Raw genomic sequence first — 26,885 nt, forward strand, 5'->3', positions numbered from 1 at the left:
AACCAGCTATTAACGCTAAGGGCTCATTTACTTTCTCCTCCAGCACTGTAATTGTTAATGGGTGTATTCAATAAAGACATGAGAAATTAGAATTATTGTGTAATGTCATCTGAAGCACATTTTGTTGGACTAAGGCTGGGTTGGCACTATGTGCGAAGCGGCTCGCAGCAGTGGTCCCCGTTCACCGTTTCAAGTCCAAATTAGGTCCGAATTTTTGCCTAAATTCCGACCTGAGATGGAGCCAAAGACACACAAGACCCTTGTGCAGTGCGCTCCGGTGTGGCTCCGGAGATGTGTGAGACGGCTCCATTGAGAGTCGGTGTAGCATGGAGATCTGTATCCCATGAAGATCGGTATCCCTGCCATCAACTGCGCATGTGCCGATTTCAGGCAATTGAAGTCGAGCGCAGAGCTACTGCCGACCAGTGAACCCGGCATTCGGGGCGACGTGGAATTAGAGGAAAGTGGCCAGTCGGCCTCACGTCCTCGCATCGCTCGGACGGCTCGCTCCACTCGCTTGGCCTCCTGGCTCTTTTTTTAACATCCTCCAATCCACGGGGATGTTAAGGAAAGAGCCTGGATGCCGACCGAGGTTTCACTGGTGTGTACTGTCGGCAGTAGCTCTGCGTTTGACTTCAATTGCCTGAAATCGGCACATGGGCAGTTGATGGCAGGGATACTGATCTTCATGGGATACAGATCTCCATGCTACACCGGTCACACTGTCCTGTCATGTGAATTGAATGCGGTACAAAACCAAATCCAATTCGCATAAGTGTACACCCAGATGAGTATCAGATCCCTTTTTATGGCTGATTACTGGAGAAAAACAGTTACTTCCATCCTTTTTCTTGCCACTGTAACCACTTGAATAGAATGTTTCTTTATAAACCAAAGTTTGGTGTCACTTTGTAACTTTCCTCTGGACCACAATATGTTCCCACAGCTCCTCCCGCTCAGTGTCAGGCGAGTGAAGCTCCAGGGGGGGAAGAATGGAGTATAACAACTATTGAAATCTCCATTCTCCTCACACTATGAGAACATATTAACACTGACTAGAAGTACCAAGCAATTAACACCATTTTGTTCAACCTATGTGTGAGTGGAACAGCCTGTCTGCTGTGTTAATGACTTTAGGCATGTCTCCTGTTTATTTTTATCATTGACTTCTCACAGAAAAGTGTGTGTTGTATATTTTATGTCACAGAATGTGAAGACTCAGAGGGAAAAGCAAGCCATATTGGAAGTGTTGGTGAGGACTGAGGAGGAGGACAGCGGGCAGGGTTTGGTGGGGCTGTGTTTGGTGAGACTGTGTGGAGCAGCAGGTTGCAGTGCACCTGCCCCATCCATAGCTGTGCTTCCTGTGTTGTGCTTGGTTCCCTGGCAGTGACATCACCTCGTCCACACCCCTCTCCTGTCTGTCAGCTCCCTCTCTCTTCTCTCTCTCCTCTCTCTCACATTGGGAGGACCAGGCTGGTTTGTGGCTGCAGGGAGCTCCAGGCAGTATGCACAAGGTATGTGAAAGTCCAGCCCAGACACCAGCATAGCCTGCAGCTTGCCTTCCCCAGGGAGACGTGGGTTTCTTTATGTAGTAGAAACTTCCCTCAGCACATCTCTCATTGCCTTGCCTAGAAATCCGTTCTGTGCTTTGGGGGTTCGGAGCAGAATCGCATGCATGACATACCGCAAAGGGGAGAAAATGACCATAAGCATCCAGGAGCATATGGCTATTGACGTGTGCCCAGGTCCCATCAAACCCATCAAGCAGATCTCCGACTACTTCCCCCGATTCCCCCGCGGGATCCCCGCCGCTGTCACCCGGAGTAACTCCCTCAAGTCTAACGTGAGCCAGCCATCTGTCAGCCCATCGGAAAGTTCCCGGGAGGAAGAGGAGGATGTGGACAAATTGTTCGGGGCTTATGGAGCTACTTCTACCGGCACTACAAGTCCCAGCATAGCACCCAAGCACGAGGAAGAGGTGGACCTGGACGGCTATGACTCCGATGACTGCAGTAAGTTTGTTTATTCGTGTGTGTGTGATGGAACTATGCATATGGAATGTACGATCATCTCCAGGATCATCCATGGAACTTTACCCTTCACATTCCTCATCAGTACATCATACACCTATAGATTAGCTGCAGATTTTCTATAGTTACATGGAAAAAGTTCAGTGTAGATGGAGGAATCTGTTCCACTTTTTCCATTTGACCATAGGAAATCTGCAGATAATCTATAGGTGTATGGCCAGTCAGCTTTCACTTCACATAGACATTTATTAAATCTCATTGTACAGCCTCCTTAAAGTAGAGAAATCTAGGCTAGATCTAAAGCTGCCCATAGATGCTTTCAATCCCGTCTGGTCCAGCATTGACCCGTGTATGGGCAGGGTGATTGTACCCAAGTTAATCGATCCATCAACTTGGATATAACCAACCTGTTGGATTTTTCAGTTGATTATTGCCAGTGGTGGTTGCGGGAAATAAAATCACCCAATCTAAGCCTAAAACTGCTCCGTCCCCCTTCTATTGTAACTATCCTTTACAAGGAAGATGCTTATGCTTACCTATTCTTGGGGTTGGTCCGGTCTAGTCACGTGAATGGCTCCCAATGGCGGGTTCAGGGCAGAGGAGAGAAAGCTGACAATGCCTGGGCAGTGAAATCCTCTATAGCAGAGATATGCAATTAGCGGACCTCCAGCTGTTGCAAAACTACAAGTCCCATCATGCCTCTGCCTCTGGGTGTCATGGTTGTGGCTGTCAGAGTCTTGCTATGCCTCATGGGACTTGTAGTTCTGCAACAGCTGGAGGTCCGCTAATTGCATATCCCTGCTCTATAGGCTTACTATAGGGCATCCATTGTCAGCTGTTCCTTCCTCTACACCAGGGATATGCAATTAGCGGTCCTTCAGCTGTTGCAGAACTACAAGTCCCATGAGGCATAGCAAGACTGACAACCACAAGCATGACACCCAGAGGCATGATGGGACTTGCCTGTGTGGTGACATTATCCATAGGCTTATTATGGGGCATTCAGTGTCAGCTGTCCCTCCTTTCCCCTAAAGCCGCTAACATGATCAGAATGGAGCACCCTCAAAAAAGGTAAGTATAAGCAGCGTCCTTCTACAAGGTAGTTAGTATAGGAGTTAGAATAGGGGTAGGGACAGTTTTAGGCTTAGTTTGATCAATCCTGGACTTCCACTTTAATGCTAGGTACACACGAGCCAAATAGAACTATATTATGTGTCGACATATAAAGCCTCGTACACACGACCGAGTTTCTCGGCAAAAAACAGCAAGAAATTTGCTGTTTTTTTTGCAGAGGAAACCGGTCGTGTGTACATTTTTCGACGAGGAAACTGTCGAGGAACTCGTCGAGCCAAAAAGAGAGCATGTCTTCTTTTTCCTCGACGGGAATGGGGAAATTTGGCTCGCCGAGATCCTTGACAGCCTAACAAGGAACTCGACGAGCAAAACGATGTGTTTCGCCCGTCGAGTTTCTTGGTCGTGTGTACGAGGCTTTAAATGACACTAAAAGAGACCGGGGGATTATGGTAAGGCTGGGTTCACACCGCTGCCGTATGCGACTTGCAGCAGGGGGTTCAGTTTGTCCCTGTTCTATTCGGGGATGAATTCAGCCTAAAATTCGGCCCTGAAATGGAGCCAAAGGCGCAAAGGAATCATGTGCAATCCATTCAGCAGCCACCCCAGAGATATGTGAACCGGCTCCATAGAGAGCCAGTCACAAACTCCTGTCATGCGAATTGGATGCAGGTAAACCCGCATTGAATTTGCACTACTGTAAACCCAGCCTGAATCTAGATATGTTAACACACAAGCAAAACATCTTCCGAAATGGATGGTTCGGCATTTACCAAACGACTTTCTGCCAGTGTGTACAGCTACCCGTCCTACAGAAGCCAGTGGTGAGCTGCTTGAATGAGCATGCTGGGAAACCAGCAACCGCTCAGCATGGAATCAGCACTTGTAGCCAGTGCCAAGCACTGACCAGTGTGTTGTGGAGGGGGGGTGGCAGTCCCCCCATCAGAACACATTAGCACAGCAGGGGAGTTCACTGTACTAACATCACATAGTACAATGACCTCCTCACGTTTTTTTTCCGTTCAGTCCGCTGGGTTGAACAAACAAAAAAAAAAATTCCTGTATGTACCAGGCTTAAGCAGACTGTACAATCAGATTGTAAGATTGCACATGGGGGGCCACCCAACTAAAGTGTAAAATATAGCTAGAGGAAGCTGTACATGCCCACAATGCATTATGGCTCAGCGGCGGCTAATTTAACGCAGTGTTCTAAGTTGAAAGACAGCGGCACACATCAAAACACAGCCTCTCATGTTAATGGAGCCACAACACAGCTGCATGCCACATTCTTGGCTTGTGGTTGTGGCGCATCACCCCCACTATAAATTGCAGGCATCAGGAGGTGGCAAGATTACCTACTGAACATCTGTCAACAGCTCATTTTCAGATCATTGGCCAGAGTGCGAAACTAGCCTAAGGTGGTCGTACATCCATCAAAAAATGATTGATTTCTTTTCTGATTGATCTCTTCTAATAAGAATAAATGATCTATATTTGGCAACCCATTCAAATATTACTCCACACTCATGTGGATTTTGATCAGTAGTTAAAATATGATCACGTCTCTGTTTCAGCTATGTAATCTCGTATACTGATTGATCGAAATACAAAAAATAAAAGTATGTGTGGCCACCATTTGATTTGCTGACTGCTATGCAATGCAAGAGCCTGCCTGCTTGGATACAGACTGAATGGATAGTTTTTGTAAATGTAAAGGAGATTGTACAGAGATTCTACAATCATTGTAATGTGCATGGTCACCCTAAGACTGGAGCAGCCGGAATCTGGAGGAGCTGTCTATGGCAACCAATCAGCTTTTATCTTTCATTTTCAAAGCTTAACTGTACAAGCTGATGATAGAAGCAGATTGGAGACTATGCACAATGATTTTTAATGTTTTTGGTACTTTTTCCTTGATTTGACCTGTTTCAGCTAGCTGATTAGTATAGGTCTTGGATTATTATGTCATAAGGATTTAAAGTGCTGGTTGTAAATAAGTTCATTTTGATGCATTGGCAAGCTTTGGTCCTAGATGGCAATGTGAGCATCAGCGTAAATCCTGCATTTGTGAAAAGACACCAGTTGCTATCCAGCATTGTGTTTACTGGCACGTTGCTGAGTTAATGAGAAGGATGCCTTTATTTTGTCTGGCTGAGTGGAGATCCTCATTCGGTGTCAAGCTATAGCTGTCTAAACCTGCTGATCATCAGCTCAAGGTGCTTGTCTCCTCCATACAAACACGGCTCTGCTTTGATAACCAGTAGGAAGCACACCGTCTCCTATTAAGGAGGAGAGAAAGAAGGATTTCTGTGTCAGCAACTGTTGAATGTATTTCCTTCGCATCAGGGAGAGAAGCCAGTATTCAGAGAATGTTATTAGGAATCAGAAATGGGATCAAGCTGAAAGAGAGAATACAGAAAGAAAATCATTTTCAGGGATACCCCTCAAAGGAGATACCTTCAATTCTGCTCAGGTATTGCAGTTACAGGATTACAATAGGATACTGCAAATAGCTATGGGCAGAGGGCCATGGCTATTTGCAGTATCCTATTGTAATCCTAAGAGACCAATCAGATTTGTTGCTTTACGGTAGACAAATCAGTGAGAACATTTATTCTGATTGGCCACTGTGCTTTGCAGAGTGCTCTTTGTCTTATCCACGATTGGACAATAAACATATATAGTACGCGCTCCCCAGAGGATAGAAATAAAAACGATGCAAAATGCTATATAATATAACTATACCATAAATCTATTTATATTTCAGTGTAACTTATACAAAAATTATTTATTCTAAGCACATACAATACATCCACGTATTCATTTATATTCTTATAGCTTACGCAAAATACTTTATTCTATAACTATATAATCAGCATATTTATATTTCAGTGTAACTTTTACAAACATGTTTTTGTTCTAAGCACATACAGCAAATCCACTTATTTATTTATATTCTTATAGCTTATGCAAAATATTTTATTCTATAACTATATAATCAATATATTTATATTTCTGTGTAACATATACAAAAATGATTTGTTCTAGGCGCATACAATAAATCCATTTATTTATTTATATACTTATAGCTTATGCAAAATAATTTATTCTATAACTATATAATCAATATATTTATATTTCCGTGTAACTTTTACAAAAAAAAATAAAAAAAATCCAAGCACATACAACAAATCTATTTATTTATATTTCAGTGTAACTTTTACAAACATGTTTTTGTTCTAAGCACATACAGCAAATCCACTTATTTATTTATATTCTTATAGCTTATGCAAAATATTTTATTCTATAACTATATAATAAATATATTTATCTTTCTGTTTAACTTATACAACAATTATTTGTTCTAGGCGCAAACAATAAATCCATTTATTTATTTATATTCGTATATAGCTTATGCAAAATACTTTATGCTATAACTATAACTTTATACTATAACTGTTTAATCAATGTTTTTATATTTCTGTGCAACTTATACGCAATGTGATTTATACTATGAACAAACAATAAATCCATTTTATTTATGTTCTTATATAGTTTATGCAAAATGCTTTATACAATGACTGTGCATCAAATCAGTTTACATATTTATATAGTTTTATGCAAAATGCTTTACACTTTGAATATACAATAAATCAATGTTTTTTTTTTTTTTTTATAGTTTTATATAGTTAATGCAAAATATGATTATATAATAAATCAACGTATTTCTTTATATTTTTATTTAGTTTATGCAACCTGCATTTAAACTTTAATTTTACAACAAATCCATTTATTTGTTTATATTTGTATATGCTATATACTATGAATGCACAATAAATATGACTACTTTTTTTTTCATCTTTTAGCTGTCATGCCGCGTACAGACGGTCGTTTTTTGTGATGAAAAAAAACGACGTTTTTGAAAACGTCATTTAAAATGACCGTGTGTGGGGGAAAACGTCGTTTTATGTCTTCTGAAAAACGACAAAAAAAATTCGAAGATGCTCGAATTTTTTGTGTCGTTTTTCAAAACGTCGTTTTTTGTGTCAATTAAAATGATAGTGTGTGGGCAAAATGACGTTGAAAACAACGTTTTTCAACCCGCGCATGCTCAAGCTTCAATGCAACAGAGAGCCGTCGTACGTGCTGAACGTAACCACGCTTTGCTAGAGAATTTTGAAAAACGATGGTGTGTAGGCAACGTCGTTTTTGAAAATGAAGTTTCAAAAACGTTGTTTTATTTCATGATTTAAAACGTCGTTTTTTTTTCATCACAAAAAACGACCGTCTGTACGCGGCATTAGAGTGAGTAAGTGAGTGAGTAACTTGTATAGCGCTACAAAAGCAAACTAAATCGCCTCAAGGCGCTTTTTGCATCCAGTGACGTCCTGATCCTTCCGTACAATACGGAATGTACAATACATTCTGCTGGTGCCAATCCAGCTGAGCACCAACAGAATCTTTTATTGGATTTATTGGCCAGTCCAACAGTGATGATATAATATTGTTTATCAGAAGCTTCAAGTCCTGAGGCCTACATATCAGGATGTGCACTAGGAAATAAAAAGGGCAAATACATACTATGTAATAAAAAGACAAAACCTTCCGACCAATATCACCTACACCTTAAAGTGGAAGTAAAGTCTACTTTTTAACTTGTACCTATAGCTAAGCCTATAATAGGGCTTACCTGTAGGTACATTGAATATCTCCGAAAATTTCACTGTTTAGGAGATAATCACAGGGGATGCAGCCGGCGTTCCCACCGTGCATGAGCTCTGAAGTGACGGCGTACCCAGGCCATACCTTCAGAGCTCCATGTTGGGGCCGGGCCTCCTGTGCGCATGCACGGGAGTGACGTCATCACGGCTCCAACCATTCATACGGCCGGAGCCCGCGAACACGAAAAGGAAATTCTGGGTAAAGATGGAAACCCTGGGGAGCCGTGACAGCGCTGCGCAGGAGGGCTCTGTGTGCAGTTAAGTCTCTCATAATGTGCTGGTATGTGGTGCATACTAGTACATTATGATTTAAACCTGCAGGAGGCCTGTTTTTTTATTTTGTGGTGGTTTACTACTACTTTAACATTCAATTGACTCTGTTACCCAAAGGAATAAAAATGGTCCCCTTGTGCAATACAAGCAGTAAAAACATGAATAGTACGTGTCAGGAATTCATATATTTTGCTGAAAATGACTACATTCTAATCAACAGTGCCTTTCTAACCTTTGGCATACATAAGGAGCTTAGCATGATTTCAGATTTTACCACTTCTGAAATAACACCGATGCTGTGCTGCTTTGATCACATATGTGCATTTTCCCCTGTAAATCTTCTCGTCACGTTCATTGGGGTCATTTCAATTTAAAACTCTTCCCACAGGGAGAAGCCATTGAACTTGGAAGAATTCTGCATGCTTGTTAGGCCAGAAGATAGTCTTCTAGAAATGGTCCAATCATAGCTAGGGTAATTCCAAGCCCATGCCATCATTTATCTTCTGCTCTGCCTCACGGAAATGCCAAAGTATAAACAGTATTTGACAGCTTATTAATAGAAGTTATATGGCAAAAATCTAGAATGCTGCTGTCGTTGCTGACTGCTTATAGGAATAGCAAATCATAGCGCTCAGACAGGACATAGAGCCTCATAAAGATGCCAGGAATCATTGCTGATCATTTTTAAAGATGTCATCAGGAACATTGCATATGTTACATTAGTCTCATTTGGTAGATGGAACTGTGTAATCCTAAAAGTGGATTAGAGCTCTCTCACCGGATGCACCCTGTATCAATAAATAACATCCACAAGCGTGCTTTAGGAAATGTCTTGCTGAATTTTGTTTAGATTATATCACCCATGATTATAAGAGATGGCTTGTGCAGATAGCAAGGGTTGCATTTGCAACTCCTGGATCTGTTATTACCTGCAGGCTCCTAACAGCTGAGCCACAGCCAAAGCTTGCAGATGAAACGATTTGTATTTTCTTTTTCAATTTCATTTACTATTATCTTCTGTGACAAAAAAATACAATCTCTGCACATTCTTTTTACAATCCCCGAAACAATTCTAGGATTGTGTGCATCCCAGGTAAACACACAGATGTCAATTCAACCTAATGATTTGCCACTCTTCGACTAGGTTAATCCTGGTTTAGCATAATAACTTGTAGGAATCATGCTGTCAACACTGCCCCCATTTAACTTGTACATCCCTCATTCTTCTAATGCACTTACAAAACAGCCATACCTAGCAGAAGCTGTATGCTTGTGGCTCAGAGTGCTGTATGATCAGTTCTGCCTTTTGTTTTATGTGTAAGAATGGGACATTATTAATATTTCAGGTACTTACTTGTATAGCGCCGTCAATTTTTACATTCACATAAGTCCCTACCCTCAAGGAGTTTACAATCTAAGGTCCCTAACACACATACTAGGGCCAATTTAGACAGAAGCCATTTAACCTACCAGCATGTCTTTAGAGTCTATGTTCTACAGTGAAAATGAGACAATGGGGGTCATTTACTAACAGCAAATCCACTTTGCACTACAAGTGCAAACTACAAATGCAAAGTACACTTGAAATTGCACTGAAAGTGCACTTGGAAGTGCAGTCGCTGTAGATCTGAGGGGGACATGCAAGGAAAATAAAAACCAAAATTTTAGCTTGCACATTATTGGATGATAAAATCAGCAGAGCTTCCCCTCATTTCAGATCTACCCCTCCGATTTACAGCGACTGCACTTCCAAGTGCACTTTCAGTGCAATTTCAAGTGCACTTTGAACTTGTAGTTTGTACTTTGTAATTAATACACAGTGGATTTGCTTTTTCGTAAATAACCCCCAATATCCATGTAGGTAGATTCAGTAAGAGTTAGTCCGACTTGCGCCGTCCTATCTTAGATTGCAATAGTTTGGATGGCCGCTAGGTGGCGCTTCCATTGCGGTCGGCGTAGAATATGTAAATGAGGAGATACGCCGATTCACGAACGTACGCCCGGCCGACGCAGTACTTTTACGCCGTTTGCGTAAGAGATAGGCCGCGTAAAGTTAGAGCTAGGCCCTATTGAAACAGTAAAGTCAAGTATGGCCGCCGTTTCCGCGCCGAAATTCGAATTTTTTACGTTGTTTGCGTAAGTCGTCCGTGAATCGGGATTTACGTCGTTTACGTCCACGTCAAAATCAATAGGCCCGTGCGGCGTACTTAGCCGCAATGCACACTGGGAAATGTAGGCGCCCGGCGCATGCGCAGTAAGAGAAAACGTGACGTCAAGCCTCATTAACATAAAACACGCCCCCCTCAAACACATTTGAATTAGGCGCCCTTACGCCCGCCCGCTTTAGGCTACGCCGCCATAAGATAACAGGCAAGTACATTGTGAATCATGTACTTGCCTAGCTGACTTACGGCGGCGTAGCCTAAACATGCTAAGCTACGCCGCCGCAAGTTTGCACCATCGTACCTGAATCTAGCTATAAGGCCCCATACACACGATAGAATCCATCCGCTGAAAAATCCCAGCAAATGGGTTTCAGCGGATAGATCCTATGGTGTGTACAAGCCAGCGGATCTGTTTCCGCGGATATTTCTCCCCTGGGATGGATTCCAGCAGATCGAATATTTGCTGACATGCCAAACAAATCTATCTGCTGGAATCCATCCCAACAGATGGATCCGCTGGTCTGTATAGACTCACCGGATCCATCCGTCCGAAGGGATCCCCCGCATGCGTCGTAATGATTCGACGCATGCGTGGAATTCCTTATATGACAGCGTCGCGCACGTCGCCGCGTCATAATCGCGGCGACGGCGCGACACGTCATCGCCAGAGGATTTCTGCGCGGATTTCAATGCGATGGTGAGTACACTCCATCGCATAGAAATCCGCGGAAATCCTCAAGAGGATTTATCCGTGGAAACGGTCCGCTGGACCGTATCCGCGGATAAATCCTCCCGTGTGTATGGGGCCTTAGTCTCTAAAAATCACAGGCCAACACATATGTTGGTGCCTTCAATGTTAGACCTGTTCATAGGTATATTTGTCCCGCTGATTCCAATAATGGCACCAGTTTCTCCCTACCAGCTATAGTTTTTGACATGCAGCATAAATTCCATATACCGCTCTTCACTCCGGTCCCCCTTCAAGAATCAGGATAGAAAAATAGCAAAATATGTTGGGATGATTTAGGCAGCACTGTTGTGAAATAGCCATAACCTTTAGGGCCCTTTCACACGTACGGACCGTATGTCCGCATTTTCATCCGTCTGTTTGCGGATGAAAACGGGACATACATGGGTCCCTATGTGATTACAGGTGTCAGCGGATGAACATCCGCTGACACCCGTAATTTGTCCCCCTCCGCAAAGATCCGCATTTGCAGACGGAAGAAATACTATTTTTCTTCCGTCTGCCGGATCGGATCGGATGAACACGGACATATGGTCCGTGTTCGTCCGATCCCCCATAGGGGAGAGCGGAGGAAACACAGGGCGGTCCCTGCACAGTGTGCGGGGACCGCCCTGTCAGCTGGCAGCTCAGCTGGGATTTTACGGAGGATCCCCGCTGAGCAAAGCGGACACACGAAGCGGATCATTACTGATCCGCTCCGTGTGAAAGGGCCCTTAGGGTGCTCAATCTTCAAAAAAGAAATATGAGTGACATGATGCACACAACTCCTACTCACCGGCCACTTTATTAGGTACACCTTGCTAGTACCGGGTTGGACCCCCTTTTGCCTTCAGAACTGCCTGAATTCTTTGTGGCATAGATTCAACAAGATGTTGGAAACATTCCTCAGAGATTTTGGTCCATATTGACATGATAGCATCACACAGTTGCTGCAGATTTGTCGGCTGCACATCCATAATGCAAATCACCTGTTCCACCACATCCCAAAGGTGCTCTATTGGATTGGGATCTGGTGACTGTGGAAGCCATTGGAGTACAGTGACCTCATTGTCATGTTCAAGAAACTAGATTGAGATGATTTGAGCTTTGTGACACGGTACATTATCCTACTGGAATTAGCCATCAGAAGATGGGTACACTGTAGTCATAAAGGGATGGACATGGTCAGCAACATTACAATAGGTAGGTCGTGGCATTTAAACAATGTTCAATTGGTACTAAGGGGTCCAAAGTGTGCCAAGAAAATACCCCCACACCATTATACCACTACCAACCTGAACCATTGATACAAAGAAGGATGGATCCATGCTTTCATGTTGTTTACACAAAATTCTACCATCTGAATGTTGCAGCTGCAATGGAGGCTCATCAGACCAGGCAACATTTTTCCAATCTTTTATTGTCCAATATTGGTGAGCCTGTGTGAATTGTAACCTCAGTTTCCTGTTCTTAGTTGACAGGAGTGGCACCTGGTGTGGTAATCTTCTGCTGTAGCCCATCTGCTTCAAGGTTTAATGGGTTGTGTGTTCAGAGATGATATTCTGCACACCTTGGTTGTAACGAGTGGTTATTTGAAATACTGTTGCCTTTCTATCATTTCGTCTTCACCACATCTTGATACCTAAATGCATTGAGTTTCTGCCATATATTTGGCTGATTAGCAATTTGTGTTACCAGGCAATTTAACCGGTGTACCTAATACAGTGGCGGTGAGTGTAATTATAGTAAAATACGTTGGGATGATCCAGGCAGTACTGTTGTGAAGTAGCCATAACCTCTACGGTGCTCAATCTGCAAAAAATAAACAATACTAATGGCATTATACACACACCTCCTATATGATCATAATTGTAATACATTTAATGTTTGACACTTTAGAATCCAGTGTTTCCAATGTAAAATTACAGTTGGAATTGTGTAAACACTCTCACTATATCTGTTAACTTGTACGCAAAAATAGTAACAGAAGAACAAGTTGATCAGCAAGATCTTTTCAAAAACTGACTAAAATATTATATAAATTCAACCATATCTAACTTAAAGCGAGGGTTGACCTACAAAAAAAAAAAATGAAAAGCCAGCAGCTACAAATACAGCAGCTGCTGGCTTTTAAAACATGGACAGGTCACCATCAACGTCAACGTCAGCAGCCGAAGCCGAACGGCAGCTCGGCTTTCGGCTTCCCCCGCCGCCATCCTCGGTAAGGGAATCGGGAAGTGAAGCGCTGCGGCTTTATTGCCCGGTTCCCTACTGCGCATGTGCGAGTCACGCTGCGGCGTTCCACTGGTCCCTGTTGTGTTCTGGGAGCCGAGTGTTTCCCAGAACACAACAGGGGGGTGACACGGAGGGGCCGGACTCCCGCGGGAGTCTATACCCGGAAGTGGTGCAAATACCTGTTTTATACAGGTATCTGCATCCCCTCCCCCCTGAAAGGTGTCAAATGTGACACCGGAGGGGGGGAGGGTTCCGAAAAGCAGAGGTTCACTTTTGGGTGAACCTCCGCTTTAAGATGATGCAGTCTAGCCAATGCAATTCTCAGAATCAGCACCCCAAAAAAACCTAAAAACAGATCTTATAAGCAAGGCACCAAGAAAATAGATTTTTTTTTGTTGGGCTTTAATTCACAGCCACTACTTGACACTATAATCAGTTTTTCATGAAATTGTTTTGTACTGTATTTTTCTGCCTCCTTGTCACATTCCCAAAACTTCACCTTTAGCCCTTCACTTCCATCTGCTTGGAACCTTCAGTGCACATTAGTTTCCAGCGTTTATAGAGGGCGCAGGAGCACCGCCCCCTCTCTCCTGCACCGCTCTATCACCAATAGATAGATGCATTGCACTGAGCATGCCGGGTCTTGAATGGAAATATCCTGGAAAGTGCCGGTTCCGTGCGCATGCGCCGTAGACATCGGTGCCCGATTTTCTGCAAATATCTCCTTAACCATGTAGGTTAAGGAGATATTGCAAGCACCTACAGGTAAGCCTTAATGTAGGCTTACCTGTAGGTGCAAGTAGTATCAGATAGCTAGATTCACGTAGGGTTACGCCGGCGTATCAGTAGATACGCCGTCATAACTCTGAATCTACGCCGTTGTAAATTTAAGCGTATTCTGGAAACCAGATACGCTTAAATTAGGCTAAGATACGAGCGGCGAAAGTCTCCTACGCCGTCGTATCTTAGGGTGCATATTTACGCTGGCCGCTAGGTGGCGCTTCCTTTGAGTTCGGCGTAGAATATGTATATGACTAGATACGCCGATTCAGAAACATACGTGCGCCCGGTGCATTTTTTTACATCGTTTACGTACGGCTTTTTCCGGCGTAAACAAATAGCTGGCCTAGTCAATGTTAAGTATGGCCGTCGTTTCCGCGTCGAAATTTAAAAATTTTACGTCATTTGCGTAAGTCGCCCGTGAATGGGGCTGGACGTAATTTACGTTCACGTCGAAACCAATACGTCCTTGCGGCGTACTTTGGAGCAATGCACACTGGGATATGTACACGGATGGCGCATGCGCCGTTCGTAAAAAACGTCAATCACGTCGGGTCACCAATCGTTTACATAAAACACGCCCCACTCATTTGAATTAGGAGCGCTTACGCCGGCCCCATTTACGATACGCCGCCGTAACTTAGGAGGCAAGTGCTTTGTGAATACAGCACTTGCCTCTCTGACTTAAGGCGGCGTAGCGTAAATACGATACGCTACGCCGCTTGAAAGATGCGCCCATCTACCTGAATCCAGCTAAGAGGGTATACCACCGCTTTACAGGCTGTAAACATTGATCCCAGATCCAGTTTTTTCCTGGGGGCATGGAAACTTTAATTCAATGTCACAAATTTAATCCTAGAGGAATGAACCTATTGATTTTAACTTTTTTTTTTCATTCTCGTCTTCAAACTTCTACCAAACTGATCAGTATATTCAATATATTAGAAATCTCCACACAGAGATGTGCTAGCAGTTACCTTTTTTGTTGCAGGAATCACTAATGCACATATCATTTATTCATCTAAACTACCACATTCATATTATTATTTCAGCATAGGGTTGGCTCGTTTTGTACGGTTTTACATTTGACAGAGCAAGTCTAATATGGCAGAGTTATACTTATGTACAGTCACCTATAGAAATTGTTCAGCAGCTTTCTGTTCTAAATTTTAGAAAGGTGAAAATAGTTTTGTTGCTCTTAGTGAGACATCTAATATTCTGTCTATGTGGCACAATAATAAGAAAAGGCTAAATATGAATATCAACCAATGCCGCTGCACGACTATATTCGTCCTCTTTTTGAAGAGGGATATCTCGGTAACGGCAGCAGCTGCTGCCACAACTGAGATATCCATCTCTTCAGGCGGCGGTGCTCTAAACGATAATGTTGGTCTCTGTGGCGAATTTGCCGCGAGATCACAGTTATCGGCGGCGGGAGAGGGCCCCCCTCCCGCCATTCTCCCACGTCTCCTCCACTTACCAGAGCCGCCGGTAGTGGCGGAGGCGATCGGGTCCTTCTTCCTCTGTGGTATGGATACGAGTGAGGGCAAGATGGCCCCCACCCAACTCCATACCATAGCAGGGCGGAAGCGACGTCAAAATGTCACTTCCACCCATACGTCTTAAAGGCACATTTTTTTGTTGTCAATTTTTCAAATGACAATTTTTTTTTTTTGGCATTTTTGTGTAAATATGAGATCTGAGGTCTTTTTAACCCCAGATCTCATATTTAAAGGATCACTAAAGGAAAATATTTTTTTAGCTAAATAGCTTCCTTTACCTTACTGCAGTCCTGGTTTCATGTCCGTATTGTTCGTTTTTGCTTTGAAGTTGCTGTAATTCTGCTGTGATCTCCACACTTCCTGGTTGTCTGCTCCTTATGAAAAAAACTCATGGCAGCTTTTCACTGTGGTCCAAGCTGTGTGTCTAAAACTCCTCAGAACCAATCAGATTCATTTTAAAAACAAAACACTGCCCTGGATTTGTTTGTTTTTGTTCTGTGTCTCTCTCTACTTCACAGAAACATGAAACCAGTTTAAAAGTGAAAGTGAAACTAGAGGCACATTATATGATTGATTTTTATCTATTTTTAATCATTTTTAAAAGGAATCAGTTAACTTTTATGTCTCTATACCCTGTAAACAGTCATTTCAGCAAAAACATTTTTTTCCTTTAGTGACCCTTTAAGTCCTCGTACAGACGAGAGGATTTCCAGCGGACATTCCTCCTCCGGATTTTGATCTGATGGCTTGTACACACCATCAGATCAAAATCCCCGCGGAAAACATACGCGGTGACGTGCCGCACCGTCGCCGCGACGATGACGTGGCGACGTGTGCGACCCTGGAAGGTAAATACTTCCACGCATGCGTCGAATCACTTCGACGCATGCGAGGGATGGGGATCGGGCGGACTTGTCCGGTGAGTCTGTACAGACGACCGGATAAGTCCGAAGGACAGATTCCAGCGGATAGATTTCTTAGCATTCTAAGAAATTTTTATCCGCTGAAAATCCGTCGGCTGGATTTTTATCCGCTGGAAAATGTCCGCTCGGGCCTACACACGACCGGATCTGTCTGCTGGAACTGATCCGCAGATCAATCCCAGCGGATAGATCCGGTCGTGTGTACGGGGCCTAAGAGGACCTGTCATGCCTTTTTCTATTACAAGGGATGTTTACATGCCTTGTAATAGGAATAAAAGTGACCCATTTTTATTTATTTTTTTAAAACAGTGTAAAAATAAATAAAATCAAGTAAAATAAATAAAAAAAAAAAAATGCTTTAACCTCCCTGGCGGTATGATTCTTTCAGAAAAAAGATGCTGAAAACGGTACCATTATTTGCAAGGAAATTTGGCGTTTTATACTGTAGGCCTGCAATTCTTAGGAATAACTCATTTAAATCTGACCAAACAAGAGTCTAGTAGGCATCCCGGGTATGACATTTTTTTAAAAACAAAATTATAAATTATAATATAATAAATAATTATAAATAATTATAACAAATAATAATATAATTATAATAAAATGTAATCAAATCAAAATCACTGAAATTTGCTCAGTTGCAGAATTGTTGCTGTCATTACTTTTATTTTTTTATGACGAATTTCCCCACAAATCGCTATCGCACAATTCTGCAAGTGATTATAATTTATTATCGCTGTTTTCTAGCTGCTCTAAAACCATTTTTGACATAAAGGGACACTTTTGGTTGCTATGGACAATCTACAGTTTGCAGGCAGAAAGAACAGTTTTTATTATATAAAAGTACATGTAGGGCACTGGGCAGACCACTAGGGACAAGGGGGGTGTGTATCTTTTACATACAGTACTGTAATCTATAAGATTGCTGGAATTCGGAAATATCCGCGGATAAATATCCGCCGGAGTGTACACACCATATAATCTATCCGCTGAAACCCATTCGATGGGATTTATCTGCGGATAGATTCTATGGTGTGTACGGGGCCTGAGAAGAGAAAACTTGGGAGCCAACGTGTCACATGATCTCAGATTTAGGTGAGTATTTGGGGCATTTAGATGATTTGTTTCTAATTTGCTGCAGTGATTAGCTAGGGGTGATGTAAAATAATATTTGTGGAGTGGGGGGCTGGTGAGAGAAGAGTTTTAAAATTAATAATAAGCAGAGAGGTTGCAGGAAATAAGTGTACATTTCAGCAGTCCCAAAGCTCATTAATCACTTTACAAAACACTGGCCGTCAATCATGAATTGTCAACCTAACGAAATGTTAGTTGTACTAGGATCAAATGCTTTATTACATATCATTCAAACGATTTATATTGAGGTGCATCAAATTAGTGTGTCATTATATGTACAACACAAAATCAATGGAGCAGGGCCAGGCAATTGCAATGTCAGAGTGCACATACTATACTTTTCTTTGGCTCACTGCCTAGCTACTGAGCATGGTCAGCAATTTGTTTTTGGCAGGCTTACATTGGGAAGATCCTTTTATACGTTAAGTACAATGTGTCTCCTTCTGTTTCTAGAACACCTGCCTGTTTTTCCTTTATCCTCTCTATGGCTTTAATGATTGCCTATGCTTCTCTTTAAATTCAATCAAATTTCAATAAAAATAAATACTGTATTTGCTGGCGTATAAGACTACCTTTTACACTTAAAAAAACTGGCCAAAAAGCAGGGGTCGTCTTATACGCCGGGTCAGCTGCTCGGATGCCTGCTGGATGTGCGGTAATACTGTATGTAGCCAAAGCTACATACAGTATATACCGCTAAGCCAATCCCGGTGAGCGATGTATTCAAATGAATACAGAGCCTGCACGGATTGGGGTAACAACCTCTGCCAATCCGAGTACCTACATACAGATTGGCTTTGAGAGTCAGAGAGGTGTGGGCTGATGATGTTACAGCCTCTGTCAATCCAAGCAGGCTTTGTATTCATTAATAGAATACATCGCTCCCCGTGATTGGCTCCATCTCCAGCAAGAATGAAGAAGATTATGGCTCCAGAAGAAAGAAATATGAAGCATCGGAATGGGGGTCGTTTTATACGGTGAGTACAGGCAAAAAAATCTTAAAAAAAAAATAAAATTAGGGGGTCGTCTTATACGCCTGGTCGCCTTATATGCCGGCAAATACGGTAATAAAAAGACTAAAAAAGTATGTGACACTAGGCAAAGCACTTCATTGTTCAGAGATGGTTAATCAATGCATTTTTCCATAAGGTAAAACATACAAATAATAATCAAATTTTCTTTGCTGGGTAAGGCCCTTTTCACACGTGCGGATCCCATCTGCTTGTTCAGTGGGGATCGCTCCGTTGATCCCCGCTGAGCCGGCGCATTACTAGTCAGTCTCTGCACACTGTGTAGAAACGGACCAGTCAAAGACCACTTTCCTCTATGGGGGGATTGGATGAAACGAACCATCTGTCTGTTTTCATCCAATCCGCCAGACGGATGCAAAATAGGTTTTACATCTGTCACACTTTAGTGGAGAGGATCGGATGGGGGCTGATCAGATGTCAGCAGACATGTCACCGCTGACATCCAATGCGTCATAGTGGTACATGGAGCGCCCGATCAGGTCCACCTGAAAAAACTGACAGGCAGATCTGAATGGTCTGCATGTGTGAAAGGGCCCTAAAACAACAGGAAACATTAAGTTTCATTTAAAAAAATAAGATACATCCCAAATGATGTCATGGTTTGTTGTTTTACTTGCTATGCCACATTGCTATCATGAGTTCCTATCTTACTTTCTTAGCCTTTTATTGCTGTTTATTGTTATTATCCTGGGATACAACACAGTGCTAATTTTTAAATTAGATGTCATTTCATTTGGAGACTATTGTTAAACCCATGGCAACATTAACCACTTGCCGACCGCGTAACGCACATAAACGATAAACGTCGGTAGAATGGCTCCTGTGGGCAAAGCAACGTAACTGATCTGTCTCTCCTGTGATCGATCGTTGGGTCACGGCTACCAGACCTGCTGATTGTCTCCCACTGCGTCCAATCACAGCGGGAGTGGCACGTACCTCCTAAACCGCATGCATAAAATCATGTACAGGTATGTGATTTTGCACAGCCGGGTTCGCCCTGCCGCAGTAAATGTACTTGGGCCGGTCCGGAAGCAGTTAATAAATGTTGCATGACATTTAGCCTAGAGGCCTCTAATACCATTTATATTGCCGAGCATTTCAAATGTAAAATAAATGTTAAAACCCAGCCATTTATTTGACTAATTCCAGCATATTTTTGTTATTCATCATAAAATTTGCTAGGCTGATTTATGCTGACCTGCGGACCATTGCTTTAAACCAGGGAGAATTCTATTTTTCACTGCTGTGAACATTTTGGTCACAAATCCCTTTGACAGTTTGATGAAAGCTCCGAATCTCTTCTGCAGATGATGCTCACACACACACATTGGGTTTTACATGGACAGAATATATAAACAAGCTCTATGAAGATCTACATTACTCAAATTCATTTTTTTTTAATAGAGAAAAAATATACATTTAAACTGTGTATATAAAGGTAAAATAAACTTTGCAGGCAGAGGTAGGTAAGGAGATTTTTTACATGTGTTGTAGAAACCAGTGCAGCAGAAACTACCTCATAAAGACCTCCGTCTTTCTTTTTACCACAACATACAGAAGGTTCCTATACACAGGTCAGTTGTAGTGTATTAGGGATCCCCATTGGGGTGCCTTTCAAAATAAACAAACAAACGGCACCTAAACTCACCTCGCTACATTTTTTTTGCCCTCTGTGCACTGTGGTGTGCTGGAAAAAAAAATGAGCTACATTAAAATTGAATGGACTGCCTTACAACAATGCATCTCAATACACAACATAATGCATAGTAAAGTGCATGTGGTAAAGCACCACAGCCTGAGGTGAGTGGATTTTGCTCTGGACTGTTGGTTCAGTCAGGTGAACGGGTCCTTCGTTTCCCTTACCAGCTGCAACTGTAGTGGTCATTTCCAGGATGCAGTGAGGGAAGTATGCAAGGGGTGCCAAGGTTCCCTACTAGTTCAATAAATTCTGGTTGGAACAAATTTCAACCTCAGTTTATTGCTTAACCACTTCCATACAGGGCACGTATACACCTTCCCGCCCAAGCCAATTTTCAGCTTTCAGCACTGTCGCACTTTGAATGGCAATTGCGCGGTCATGCTACATTGCACCCAAACAAAATTGGCGTCCTTTTTTTCCCACAAATAGAGTTTTCTTTTGGTGGTATTTGATCACCTCTGCGATTTTTTTTTTTTGCGCAACAACTAAAAAAAGACTGAAAATTTTACGTTTTTATTTTTTTCTGTTAATTTTTTTGTAAATAAGTAAGTTTTCTCTTTCAATTACGGGCACTGATATGGCGGCACTGATGGGCACCGATGAGATGGCACTGATGGACATCGATGAGGTAGTACTGACGGGCACAGATGAGGTGGCACTGATTGGCGGCGCTTGTATGCGGCACTGATGGGCACACATAGGCGGCACTGATGGGCACACATAGGCGGCACTGATGGGCACACATAGGCGGCACTGATGGGCGCACATAGGCGGCACTGATGGGCACACATAGGCGGCACTGATTGGGCACTCATGGGCGGCACTGATGGGCACTCATGAGCGGCACTGGGCACTCATAGGCGGCACAGATGGGCACTCATGGGCGGCACTGATGGCTACTTATGGGTGGCACAGATGGGCACTGATAGGTGGGCACTGGGCATGGATGGGCACTGTGGGGTGGCGTCTGTCAGACGCGAGTGCGGAAGAGCCATCGACGGCTCTTCCTGTTTACATCGTGATCAGCCGTGGTTGGACACGGCTGATCACGTGGTAAAGAGTCTCCGTGAGAGACTCTTTACCGAGATCGGTGTTGCAGGGTGTCAGACTGACACCCCGCAACAACGATCGCCGCGATGCGCGCCCCCGGGGGCGCGCAGCGGCATAGAATCCTGAGGACGTCATATGACGTCCAGTCAGGATTCTACAACCACTTTGCCGACGTCAATCTGTCATTGGCGGGCGGCAAGTGGTTAAAAATGTTGACTAAGAGCGGTGTAGAAGGTTCAACCACTTTCCATTATGATATAAGTATTTAAAGCGACATACCGTATATACATTTTTAAAATAACAAACATATACTAACCTGCTCTGTGCAGTGGTTTTGCACAGAGTAGCCCCAATCCTCTTCTTCTTGGGTCCCCCTGCCAGCGCTCCTGGCTCCTCTGCCTTGACCAGTACCCCCAATTGCATGCCGCTTGCTATGGGGGCACTGGCGCGTGTTCACTCCGGAGCCCCACTTTATGAGCCAATAAGACACATGGAGCTGTGACCTGGCATAGCCCCCGCTCTCTCCTTATTGGCTCAATGGCAGACAGGCTGTGTCTCAGCCATTAACCATCCTGGCGGTATTCCCAAATCTGGCTCGGGGTAAGATTTCAGGACCAAAAGCGGTATCCCCGAGCCAGACTCGGGATCGCCTCGCAGTGTCCACAGGCATGGTTATACTTACCTTGTCCCTGGATCCTGTGATGCCTCCCCGCTGTGTGAGCGAGCGGTGTGCTCGATTCACAGTGCCTGTGTGCCGCCGATCTCCGTTCCCTGCAACGTTACGACGCACTGGGGCGGAGAACGGCGCCAAATTCAAAAAAGTAAATAAACACAGTACATACAGTATACTGTAATCTTACAAATTACAGTACTGTATGTAAAGAATACACACCCCCTTTGTCCCTAGTGGTCTGCCCAGTGTCCTGCATGCACCTTTGTATAATAAAAACTGTTCTTTCTGCCTGGAAACTGGAGATTGTCCATAGCAACCAAAAGTGTCCCTTTATGTCAAAAGTGGTTTTAGAGCAGCTAGAAAACAGCGATAATAAATTATAATCACTTGCAGAATTAAGCGATAGCGATTTGTGGGGAAATTCTTCATAAAAAAATAAAAGTAATGACAGCGACAATTCTGCAACTGAGCAAATTTCAGTGTTTTTGATTTGATTACATTATTGAATAATTTTTATTATAATTATATTATTATTTGTTATAATTATTTATAGTTTTTTATTATATTATAATTTATGATTTTGTTTTTCAAACTTTACCATACCCGGGATGTCTACTAGACTCTTGTTTGGACAGATTTAAGTGAGTTATTCCTAAGAATTACAGGCCTACAATGTAAAACGCCAAATTTCCTTGCCAAATAATGGTACCGCTTTCAGCACCTAAAATCTGAAATAATCATACCGCCAGGGAGGTTAAGAGAGAAACCTAGGACAGCCGATGTCCTGTGCATTTTGCTGGATCAAGAGAAGTTGCAGATGAGTATTGGGGGGGGGGGGGGTATGGAGGTAGCAGCACACAGGAGTTTTCGTTTATCTTCATGCATGAAGATAAAAAACATTCAGCATTTGCAAACACTTTAGTCTGGGATATTGGGATTGATTTACTAAAGTTGCTCCGGAGCTCTGTAAATGAGAGGAAGATCTGCTGACCTCCATCATCCAATCATGTGCATGCACAAATGCTGTTTTTTGTTTTCCTTGCAGGCCAGTTCACACCACAGAAATGTATTTCGGATGCATTTCTGCATGCATGTTTTTGATGCGTTTCTAATGCTTCCCAGTGCATTCCCCCCCCCTTTTTTTCTTCCCCTTAAATGGGGACATGTGCATTAGTACAGTGCATTATTGGTGTGTTTATGTGCGTTCCAGTTCGAACGCACTGGAACTAACTGCACTGGTGTGAATTATGCCTTTGGAAACCATATAACATACTATCCATGCATTTCTGATGCAGAAAAAACCCTGCACTGGACTGCATGTGGTGTGAACCAGCCCTGTATGTGATTGGGTATTCTTTTGAAAGTGAAGCTTCACCTTATTTACTAGGCACTTTCAAAGTGCATAGTCTATTTGCCCTTCGTAAATCAACCCCATTGAGTAGCATTGTTCTTTGTTTTTCAAAATAACACCAATGACATGAATCTGTAACAAAAAGTAACAATAACATTTACATAAAATTATAGAAAATAAATACAATGTAATGAAAGCAAACAGTTCCAAGAATACATGCATTGTTTACCTCAGTGTAGCTCAGTGGTGGCCTGTCCATAGAGGGCGCACAGGCGCTGCCCTCCTATCAATGCATCCGGCCCCCTGATCTACATATCAGGATGCCGACTGTGGATTTCAATGCAGGGTGGGTGTTTTTTTGAAGCACCTGATTAGAGCCAGAGGCTGTAATAGGCTTCAAAAAAAGGTGGGCTCAGAGCGCAGGAAGCTTGAGGAGCGGACACCAGAGCTGCTCCATGAGAGGAGGAGAGAACACCACGGCCCCGTCACAAGAGCGGGTAAGTGCCGGACCGCACCCGCAGGCTGTCACAGCGGTGCGCAACTGGGGGGGGGGGGGTGTTGTTTGTTTGCTATCCCCCCAAAAGAAGAACCCACCAGCCACCACTGGTGTAGATACAAATTTATAGAAAATTACATATGCCTTGAAGAAAGTTGGCCAGTTCTTACAGATAATTCATAATTTTCTACCATTGATCCCAAGGTTTTTTTTTATGACATTTTATCAATGAATGTGACAGGTTTTCCAGTATTTTGAACACGTTTGGTAATGACTGGATGAAATGATCAAAATGTAACTTTGTACTGTCCGTACTGAGTAAGGCATCTGGATCAACAGGAACGTGTGTTAATATGATACAATTTGAAGTAATTTAGATGGTTAATGTATTAGTAGGTGAACATATCAAAATTACCTGTTCATATTGCACGTTCACTGGGGTTTGATTTACTAAAACTGGAGAGTGCAAAATCTGGTGCAGCTCAGCATAGAAACCAATCAGCTTGCAGGTTTTATTGTCAAAGCTTAATTAAAAAAATCCCTTAATCTATATGCAGGACATTGGACGCATGGATTTCAATAGGGCTTTTTTTTAGAAGCACATGATTAGAGCCCGAGGCTCTAATTGGCTTAAAAAAAGGGAAGGCTCCTGTCGCAGCGCACTGCGCCCAGTGCCTACCCACTTGTGTGACATTAGTGAGTTAATATTACCCTCGCCAAAAGACCCCCACAACCACCGGGCAAGGGTTGTGGGGATGAGGCCCTTGTCTCCATCAACATGGGGACATGGTGCTTTGAGGGGTCACAGACCCCCAAAGCATCCTCCCAATGTTGAGGGCATGTGGCCTGGTACAGTTCAGGGGGGGGGGGTTTGGTTCCCCCTCTTGTCCTGCGGCCGGCCAGGTTGCATGCTCGGATAAGGGGTCTGGTGTGGATTTTTGGGGGAACCCCATGTCATTTTTTTTTTTTTTTAATTGATGGCTTTTTTTTTATGAATGACTTTTCTCTGAATTGCCAGGAGCCGTCAATTCATTATAACCGCGAGTGATTTTAAATTACTTTTTTTCCTTCAGAAATGACACTTTGTGCAGAGACAGTTCTAGACACAGGAAAAATGCGCTTCTTCACAGGCATACTATACACCCCCCCAGGTACGAAATTTAAAGGAATATTTCACTTTTATTGTTTCACTTTAAGCATTATTAAAATCACTGCTCCCGAAAAAAATTCAGTTTTTTTTACTTTTTTTGCATTGAGACAATGTCCCCTGGGGAAGGACACAGGTCTCCAAACACTTTTTAGGACAATAACTTGCATATTAGCCTTTAAAATTAACACTTTAGATTTCAAACGTTCGAGTCCCATAACGGGGTTCTAAAGTTCACACAAACTTTTGGTCTGTTACATGGGGTACACACTGAGCATCCCTTCCTTGGGTCGTAAAGAACTTGTCCCTACTATTGTCACCGCTATGTGCCATAATACAAATTGCACTATGCATTTTAAATAACGAATTGCTTCTAAAATATGTAATTTACCATAGCCATTACATTAAAAATTACAAAACATATCTCTACATCTGCCTTTGCTTCCAATTGCTAAGCAATTAAAAAAGACTTGTGTACCTAGTGTTAATCCCGTATTCTCCAAGGTGTTGTACTCCTTAATAAATGTGGCAGCATCAAACAATAATGATGGAAAGTGCAAGTGAAATCACTTTACCATGAAGTTAAAGCGGTAGTAAACTCAAACATGTAATTACTAAATCGCCATATATAGCTTAAGTTAGGTATTTTCAATCAAAGTTACATATATAGTATGCCAAAAAAAACGTCTTACTTGTTTCAATATACGTTTTTGTGAACACTCCTGCTTGTACCTCCCCGCCGCCATTTCTACTGCTGTCTTCCATGCCTATACAGTGATATATTTCCGCCCTCAGTATGTAGCTGTGGCTATAATCCCGCGCGTGCGCATGATTTCCTGAAGCCGAGCCGCGTCTCTCCACAACCCCTCCGACGTAGCGAGTCACATGGGGTCAAGGCTCAGCTTCTTAATAGAAGTATCGCGGGATGTCGGGGCTGACGTCACCATAAGGAAATGACGCAGCCCCGACATAAACAGATTTTTAGCCGGCAGAGGCTCTGCTTGCCGAATTTAACGGGGATCCGGCGCATGCGCGGTACGCGTCCCCACTCGTCAATCTAGCTGTAACTTCAGAAGCAGGCAGGTAAGGAAAAAAATATAAAATGTCAATCGGTTTACAAGGATGAAATGCACAATTACATTGAAAGTGAATATTTTGACTTTACAACCACTTTAATGATTATAGGCATCTCATTTGGACTACAGTATTTGCTCTACTAATTACAGCTTAATTCCAGTCTCTAATAGAAGGACCCGTATTGAATTTTAGTAGAAAGAAAGTTTTCGATGTCACATTTGTTTGTGATGCTAACTACTGATATAGAAACGTTTTCATGTATAGTTTAGAAGCATACCATTCATATTGTCATCATCGTTTTACTCAGATTAATTGGTAGCATTAAAGTCAGTTAAGGTAGATTTTACTTGACCAGCTGGTGTTTTGTTTCCAGGGAAATTAGCTTGTAAAAGACCTTTTTGCAGTATAACAGGTGGCACTCTCACAGCTGGTGGTTGCTTACCAGATGCGGATATTTTTAGGACAAGAAATTGTCTTAAATTGGCTTAAAGTGTATGTAAATATATGAAGGAAGACATTTTTTTTTGTTTCGTTAGGGTGGGATTAGACCCGCTGATGGTCTAATGATAATATGCTCTAAGATAGAAATGAGAAATCTAAGAGTAAATCTAAATCTAATGCTGCGTACACACGACCGTTTTTCACAACGAGAAAAAGGACGACGTGAAAAAGGACGAGAAAAAATAGAGCATGTTCTAAATTTTTAATGGCCATTTTTCACGTCGAGAAAAACGCTCTGGAGCCCACACACAATCGTTTTTAACCGCTTGGGACCCGCGCTATAGTCAAATGACGGCTAC

General features: G+C 42.7%; 1 protein-coding gene across 1 annotated transcript in view; it reads left to right on the forward strand.

Moving 5' to 3' along the window:
• The first annotated feature begins 1,387 nt into the window (after nt 1-1,387).
• Nucleotides 1,388-26,885, forward strand: part of DOC2B (double C2 domain beta) — a 675,394-nt gene continuing 649,896 nt past the window's right edge. Inside the window, exon 1 of the mRNA XM_040336805.1 lies at nt 1,388-2,012. Coding sequence (XP_040192739.1) covers nt 1,676-2,012 — 337 coding nt within the window. The 5' untranslated portion in view covers nt 1,388-1,675. The remainder of the gene's footprint in view (nt 2,013-26,885) is intronic.

Source organism: Rana temporaria, chromosome 2, assembly GCF_905171775.1.
Source record: "Rana temporaria chromosome 2, aRanTem1.1, whole genome shotgun sequence".
Taxonomy (NCBI): Eukaryota; Metazoa; Chordata; class Amphibia; order Anura; family Ranidae; genus Rana; species Rana temporaria.